We start from the raw sequence: 8,539 nt of genomic DNA, 5'->3' as shown, positions 1-8,539 counted from the left end.
AGTCGTGGATCTACTCACGGTTCATGGAAAACAATAAAAAGAACAGAGAAAAGGAGATAAAAGAAAGGAGAGAAAAGCTCATGTAGATGTGTAGTCTCCACGATCGAATCTTCCTTCTTCTTCCTGAAATCCCGTGAACTCCTATTCTTCTCTCAACAAAAGCTCTCCAAAAGTCTGTATCTAAGTGTTCTCTAAGGCTCTCCTCTGTACTAGGACGTGGCTAGGTGTTTTTTATAACCCTAGGGCGGCTCCCAAGAGTCTTATTCCCATTCTGATGCTGAAAATCACGAAACAGGGTTTTTGACTGGATCCGGGCCGATTCCAGGTGGATCTGGACCGGATCCAGATTCCTGGAGTCGAATTCTGCGTTCTTGATCCGGACCGGATCCAACTAGCAGTTTCAATGGTATATCTCGCACGATTTGGACCTCTGTAGAGAAAGTTATTGATGTCACAACATGAGTACCTCATCCGAACTTCTCCTTTGACGCTCCAATTAGCTCCTTTTCGAGTCCAATCATCTCCGAAACCTGTAACTCTGCAAAACTAGAGCACAAGCAGGTTTTGTATCCTAACAAGCCTAGAATGCCTATGAATGCATGTGATTATCCTATAAAACCTAGACAAACTCTCATCAAAATATAGAGAAGAATAGGAGTTATCAAGAATCTACGAATATCGAACTCTAATCGGGGTTCTCAAATTCTAAAATCAGATTTGGCTCTCTCAAGTCCTAAATCCACTATCCAATAATTTAACATATCGATCTCTCAACCTAATAGATTAAAATATAAAATGCATTAACGATCACTATCATAGTTCCTAAACCGATTAACCTATCTTTCAATAGTCTTAATCAATTCATTCAATAAATTCGTTCCGAATCTAATCTCAACTATCGTTGCAAAACAGAATCTAAAATCAATCAATCAACTGACCAAGAAAATTAAAAGCAATAAACTCAATTCAATCAATCCGACGAGTATTAATAACGTAGTCTCGGAAAATAAAAACCAAATAAATCCTTACAAGGTTAAATCCCTAGCTACAGTGAAACAACTACTCGCAGTGATCTCTCGACGACGCTTCTTCAATCTCTGCTCTCGGAAAACTCCGTCTTGATTCTCTCTCGAGTTCTCTGGCTTCTGTTGTGATCTCTTGATGATTTGTGAAGCAAAGACGTCCTCTGTTTATTGGATTGGTGGCTAGGCTCCTTCCTTTGCTGAAAACAGAAGTTCGGATGCAAAATAGAAAGTTTTCCCGTAATGCAACACGACCGTATCGAATGCAACATGGTCCGTGTCAATTCTCTGAGTAAAATTTTAGTTTTTCAGCAACTCAACACAGGCTGTGTCGAATGCAACACGGACCGTGTCAATTCTCTGACCAAAACTCCACTTTTTTCAGCACGGACACAACACGGTTGTGTCGAATGCAACACGGTCCGTGTCGATCCTTTGACTCAAATATGCTTGACAGATTTGCTCATAACTTTCTGTTCCAATGTCGGATTTGCGTGATTTTGGTGTCTATGCGTAGATATTGAGACGAGATTTCCAATGATGTAGAAAACGCATGATTTGGACTTGTAGAGTGAATGTTATTGAACTTGAAAGATTTGACATTTTTAGACTTCACGTTTTGCTCCGGAACAACTCCAGATGTTTCTGTTTCGTCCGTGATTTTCCGCGATCCATATTTTCCACTCCTTTTGCTCTCTTTTATGCATGAATACCTATTTTAATACCAAAGAAAGCAACCAAGCAATATCGAGGCCAAATGTGCTCTAGAATGCCTATAAATGTGCAACTAGACATCTTATACCAAAATATCACCAAAACACATGTTATCAAACTCCCCCAGACTTAATCTTTTGCTCGTCCTCGAGCAAATAGGAAATGGAAAACACCTGAGAAGAGGGCGAGACAATGATACGAATCAAAATGATAATCGAGAGCGAAACCTCTATCTGATCTAGATCCACGTGAACCATGACCAAGTCTGTCTAGTATGATCTCCCTCTCTAAAGGAAAGTCTTTCCTAATTATGGGATCTATATCGCTACCTAGAACCATTCCAAGGACTTCAATCATCTATCAAGCATGTTTCTCGAACCTATCACACCATTTTGCTTAATCATATCTAGTCTACATTTTCGGCATTCATTCTTTTTCTTTTTTCTTTTTCCTTTTCATCTGACTAGATTTTTTTTTCTTTTGTTGTCATCTCGGGTTCCTAGAACGTTGAAGTTGAAGGATTTATAATCTTTTTTTTTATTTTGTTCATTGGATGACCCGACTCACAACTTAGACTCGAACCATCTAATCGATGCACTCATATCCTCGAACGATTTTTGTTGACGAGATCATGACATCGGAGTCACAACTTAGACCCGAACCATCTAATCGATGCACTCATGTCTTCGAACGATTTTCGTTGACGAGATCATGACATCGGAGTGTCGAGATGCTTACTATCTTTGATAATAGACTTTACCGATTTCAGCAAACATGAGGACGATTCTTATAAAAACGTTTCTACTCGGCTAGACAACATCGGTCCTATGGGTTCCAACCAACGATTTCTATCTCACGAACCATTTTAGACAATCCTAAAGATCAAGCAATCAATTCAACAAAACTTAACCATGTTTAACGGATCGCCATGTTTTCAAGACAGTTTTATGCACATGCAACTAAAAATTGAAAAAAAAATCAAAAAATTATCCTAAAAAGAGAAAAATGCATGCAATACTACTCTAAATAGATATGGTTTGGCGTTAGACGAATCCTCCCCCAGACTTGAACCGGACGTTGTCCTCGGTGTCAAATCTCTTCTAGTAGAGGCAACCAATAAGATGAGTCAAAAGAGAAGCAAATCAAAAAGGGAAAAGAATACTTAGCTCGCGATGTTCGTTCACTCGCACTTAAGTCTGCCTACGTCTATCGCATACCTAGCTTCCTCGCCTCCTCAATTCCTCATTAGAACTCAACCTGGTGATAAGAGACACAAACCAATATTCGATGCAAAAAGAAAAAGAAAGGAAAGAAAAACTAATCTAAGAACTTGGGTTGCCTCCCGGGAGCGCTTGTTTAGGGTCTTTAGCTTGACAAACTCTCTCAACTATCGGATGGGTCTAACAGGCGAAGATTATCGATCTTCTGCCAACCTGGATCATAAAGTTTAAGAGCATCTCTACAACAAAATGAGTTTGAGAAACGAGGCGTACCTAGTAGAGAAAAATCTGGTGGTGATGCATGAGATTCGAGCCAGTTCTCACGATGGTCTGAAGAGTTAGTGACCTGCTCAACCATGTTAGCTTCTTTCTTACCTTTCATCCTATTTGGATCTGGTCCTCTCTTAACCTTGTGTCTATGGTCCTGGTTCTTGGGCGTTTTGAGCTTGTAAACTAAACAAATAGATTTCACACTTTCGTCTGGATTGTCATTTTGATTGAGCATGAATTCTATTGTCTCATCTCCAATGGACATAGTAAGATGATCAGCTCTGACGTGTATGACGATATCTGCTGTGTTGAGGAAGAGACGCCCCAAAATGATAGGCATACTTGAATCTACATCTATATCAAGAACCATAAAATCGACAGGTATGTAATAGTCACCCACCTTAAGTGGCATATCCTCTAGTATACCTGCAGGCTGTTTGGTCGACCTATCTGCCAACTGTAATATCATTTGTGTGGGTTTTAGTTCACCTACATCTAGTTGCTTGAAGATCGACAGTGGCATTAGACTTACGCTTGCTCCGTGCTGAAAAATGGCACTGCACTCTTTGGTTAATGATACTATCTTTCTCTCCACTGTCTTCTTCCTAGACAGAATATCCTTGAGAAATTTGGCATAAGAGGGCACTTGAGTGATTACCTCATGAAAAGGCATTGTGAACTCCAATTTCTTTATCATGTCCGTGAAGCGCTTAAATTGGCTAGCCTTTTTGTGTTGCACAAGTCGTGAAGGGAATGGAACCGGAGGAGGTCTGGAAGGTGGGGGTACATACTTTGGTTCTTCTTCACATGACATCTTAATTGGAGTATCTGCAGATTGAACGTTAGAGGTGATCGCAAATCTAGAGTTAGAAGACTCACCTTTTTTAGGAGTAGGGGGGACGATATCCTCAAGTTACTTCCCGCTTCTCAAAAACACTACATTGCAGTGCTCTCTAGGATTTGTCTCGGGTTTACCGGAAAGTGATCCTTGAGATCGCGAAGGTATAGAGGTCACGAGTTGAGCTATCTGGTTATCGACAAGCTTCAAGTGAGTGTCGGTCTCTTGTTGATGTTCACGCATCTCAATGCGAATTATTTCTTGACCCTGCAGAAGCTGTGCAAACATAGATTTAAGATCGAGGGCAGAATCTACCTGTTGTGGAGGTAGAGACAGAGAATAATTATGTTGAGACTGAAGAGGTAATGACGCTAGGCGTTAGGTAATGTTGAATGGCCTGATTCTGATACTGTGGGAGGACTCGAGGTCGAGGTTGATGTCCTTGAGAAAGATCCTGATTAGCCGAACCACCGAAATTTCCATGGGGAGTATTCAAGACGTTGGAAGAATTCTTGAACGAGAAGTTTGGATGATTCTTCCATCCTGGATTGTACACGTTCGAGTACAGGTTGTTATCTACGTAGTAGACGTAGTAGATCATGTACCCGTTGGCTGATGTGTCTAAGTCTGAGATCTGATGGACATTCTCAACCTGCATTTTAAGTTTTGCCAATTCTGCACGTAATGCCTGAATTTCAGATAGACTTTCCTTACCTGCACGACTGTCTTTGAGGCTAACGTTTCTGATAAACTCGTGAGAAGGAGCACACTCGTTGGCCATCTTGTTGATCTGTTGCTCTATGAAGTCGAATGACTTTTCGTTGAGGCTTCCTCTACATGCTACTCGAATAAGAATCCGAGTATCCTCCTTTAATCCCTGCAAGAAAGTGGAAATAAGGTACCTTTTATCCCTTCCATGGTGAGGACATGTTCTCTGATATCCTTGAAAACGATCCCAAGCTTCACGCAAGGATTCGTCAGGTTCATGCAAAAATGAGTTGATTCGTTGTTTTGCGAGTTGGATCTTGCTAGCGGAGAAGAACCGCTGCATGAATTTTTCTTACATATGTTCCCATGAGAAGATGAAATCTGGAGGTAGTATGTAGAGCCATTCCAAAGTAGTATCCATTAAGGAGAACGGAAAGGCCATGAGCATGAGAGACTCATCGGTAACTCTGCAGAATGTCCTCGCTGACTGGCATAATAGCTTGAATCGAGTCAAGTGAGGGATCGGGTTCTCATTAGGTCTGCCCCTGAAAGCCGATGAGCTCAGCATATTGATGAATGCCGGTTGAAACTCAAAATTGTTACGGTCGATGTCATGCCGGCGAATGCATGAGAGCTGTTGAATGTACTTGGGCTGAAGGTATGCCCCATAAGTATCATTGTTGTTCTCAGCAACTATAGCACGTTCCTCCATTTTTCTCTTTTGTCGTTTCTTCTTCCGATTGCGCTTAGCAGACTTCTCGATTTCAGGATCAAGAGGTACTAGGTTGTTAGACCCAAAACTTCTGGTCATACACCGGGAAACTTGCAAACCAAAAAGTAGAACGAACACAAAGAATAGATCAAGAAATCGATAGAAAACATAAAGGAAAAAGGATCTAGATTCAAAGGAATCTTTATCCTAGCACTAAACTGTTTCCCGACAACGGCGCCAAAAACTTGATAACACAAATCTAGGTGTATAAATAAGCTCAAGTAATAAAAACCTAGATACAGCGAATACCGCAAGGATACGGATCAACTGTAGTACCAGGGTCGAACACAGGGAATAGTTAGCTCCAAGAATAAGACTCAACCAAGAATCAGATCAAGAAATAGCATATGAAGTATGTGAATATCGGAAATAAAACAATAAACAAACTAAGTAAAATCAGATAACTAAACCACCGTAGTTTCGGGATAACCTTAACGCGCAGGGATTGTTTCTAAGGATGGAGAATCTACGAATATCGAACTCTAATCGGGGATCTCAAATTCTAAAATTAGATTTGGCTCTCTCAAGTCCTAAATCCATTATCCAATAATTTAACCTATCGATCTCTCAACCTAATAGATTAAAATATCAAATGCATTAACGATCACTATCATAGTTCCTAAACTGATTAACCTATCTTTCAATAGTCTTAATTAATTCATTCAATGAATTCATCCGAATCTAATCTCAACTCTCGTTGTAAATCAGAATATAAAATCAATCAATCAACTGGCCAAGAAGATTAAAAGCAATAAACTCAATTCAATCAAACCGACGAATATCGATAACGTAGTCTCAGAAAATAAAAAGCAAACAAATCTCTACAAGGTTAAATCTCTAACTACAGTGAAACGACTACTCGCAATCCATAACAACAAATAAGTTCAAATCAATAAGAAGAAACATAGAAACAGATAGAGAAGAAACTCTCAGTGATCTCTCGACGACGGTTCTTCAATCTCAACTCCCAAAAAACTCCGTCTTGATTCTCTCTCGAGTTCTCTGGCTTCTGTTGTGATCTCTCGATGATTTGTGAAGCAAAGACGTCCTCTATTTATTGGATTGGCGGCTGGGCTCCTTCCTTTGCTAAAAACAGAAGTTCGGATGCAAAATAGAAAGTTTTTCCGTAATACAACATGGCCATGTCGAATGCAACACGGTGCAAAAAAAAAAGTGAAATTGTCCACTAATTGTAACAAAAAAAAAGGAATCGGATAATTCTTTTATAATGAAAAAAAAAAAGAGAGAATGGAGCTGTGGTGGTCCCCTCCGGACCGCCTGGATCCCACGAGTGAATGGTTGGGAAGTTAAATCTTGTTAATTCTCTGAGTAAAATTTCAGTTTTTCAGCAACTCAACACTGGTTGTGTCGAATGCAACACGGACTGTGTCAATTCTCTGAGCAAAACTCCACTTTTTTCAGCACGGACACAAAACGGCCGTGTCGAATTCAACACGGTCCGTGTCGAATTCAACACGGTCCGTGTCGATTCTTTGACTCGAACATGCTTGACAGATTTGCTCATAACTTTCAGCTCCAATGTCGGATTTGCATGATCTTAGTGTCTACGCATGAATATTGAGACGAGCTTTCCAATGATGTATAAAACACATGATTTGGACTTGTAGAGTGAACGTTATTGAACTTGCAAGATTTGACATTTTTAAACTTCACTTTTTGCCCCGGAACAACTCCAGATGTTTCTGTTTCGTCCGTGATTTTCCGCAATCCATATTTTCCACTCCTTTTGCTCTCTTTTATGCATGAATACCTGTTTTAACACCAAAGAAAGCAATCAAGCAATATCGAGACCAAATGTGCTCTAGAATGCCTATAAATGTGAAAAACCGAGTAAAATGCACTAGACATCCTATACCAAAATATCACCAAAATACATGTTATCAGTACCAAAGACGAAATCCTTTCACCCCTGGTGTAATCCCCATGAACAATGACTTCCTGGTTCTAGGATCCAACTTAGATTCCTTCACATGATAGTAAACAACCGAACAGAATATGTGTAAGGAATCATAATTATTAACAGGTTTTCCATGCCAAACTTTCATGGGTGTCTTGTCTCTATTTGCAATAGATGGTAACCGATTGATGAGATGACTCGCATACATCACACCCTCAGTCCAGAACCGTTTATCTAATCCAACATTAGACAACATACACCGAATCTTCTCCAGTAAAGTTTGGTTCATGCTGTTGGGTTCCCTTCGGGTTCCTAGCATGCGATCTCATCGATCTAGGGTTTGGTTTCTAGGTTTCATGCAGCGGAAGGAAAGATCTAAATCTAGCCAAACGTCACACAAAACCAATTGTGCAATAACCCGAACAATCGTGTATATCGTCGTGGGATTCGAATACTTACTGTTGAAATAGGAAAATGAATATGTGATTGAAGGAAATATTGATTTTAAGATATGATTAAAAATAATAATGGACATAATATTATATCAAATATTGTGTATCGATCTTATTTATTTCTATTTCCTTTTTATTTCGTCTTATAGTTTTCCTATAAATATTTGAATCATTTTTATTGTAATTCAACAAGAAGAAGAAGAGATGTAGCAATAAAGTAATTCCGTTTATTTTCGTTTGTCTTATTTTATTTCCGCATTTTATTTTTCTACACTTACCTCGTTCTTTCAAGATCTGGAAGTATCAATCGATCCAGGGCCTGTTTTAATCACCAAGAGTTGAAAGCACAACTCCTCTACACGTATCCACACCGGCGGGATGAATTCCAACGCTTTGGAACGTATCTGCTAGGATTTGTGAAGAGAAAAACCGATGTCCTTGACTTGGAATCGATATTCCAATCTCTATAACTCAAAATCAAGCTTCTCTAAGCTCTCTTCTGAATCTGGGACGTATGAGGTTCTTCTTTTTAGGGTTTGTGGCGGCTCTCTATTAATTAGGATTGCCCAAAACCCTTAAAACGCGAAAACCGAAAACTGCCCGTAAGTCGGACCGTCCGTTCCAG

At 39.7% G+C, this 8,539-nt stretch overlaps 1 protein-coding gene across 1 annotated transcript; it reads right to left on the bottom strand.

Moving 5' to 3' along the window:
• Positions 1 to 3,119: 3,119 nt before the first annotated feature.
• LOC104808347 lies at positions 3,120 to 5,115 on the bottom strand. Its single transcript, XM_010534022.1, has 3 exons — positions 4,486 to 5,115; positions 4,202 to 4,379; positions 3,120 to 4,054 (listed from the first exon to the last, which is right to left on the bottom strand). The coding sequence occupies exons 1-3, from the start codon at positions 5,113 to 5,115 to the stop codon at positions 3,120 to 3,122; spliced, it is 1,743 nt and encodes a 580-aa protein (XP_010532324.1).
• Between the last annotated feature and the right edge of the window lie 3,424 nt (positions 5,116 to 8,539).

Source organism: Tarenaya hassleriana, unplaced genomic scaffold (assembly GCF_000463585.1).
Source record: "Tarenaya hassleriana unplaced genomic scaffold, ASM46358v1 Cleome14, whole genome shotgun sequence".
Classification (NCBI taxonomy): Eukaryota; Viridiplantae; Streptophyta; class Magnoliopsida; order Brassicales; family Cleomaceae; genus Tarenaya; species Tarenaya hassleriana.
The sequence above is the reverse complement of the archived record's forward strand: the minus strand, read 5'-3'. Positions and strand labels throughout refer to the sequence as shown.

Bases quoted from the DNA above. Each gene is read 5' to 3' on its own strand.
- LOC104808347 (XM_010534022.1), bottom strand. From the start codon at position 5,115: ATGCAGCGGTTCTTCTCCGCTAGCAAGATCCAACTCGCAAAACAACGA. The intron at 4,380-4,485 runs GTCCTCCCACAG...CCTCCACAACAG, and splicing joins GACATCAACCTCGACCTCGA to GTAGATTCTGCCCTCGATCT. The intron at 4,055-4,201 runs GTAAACCCGAGA...TTCAATCTGCAG, and splicing joins ATCTCAAGGATCACTTTCCG to ATACTCCAATTAAGATGTCA.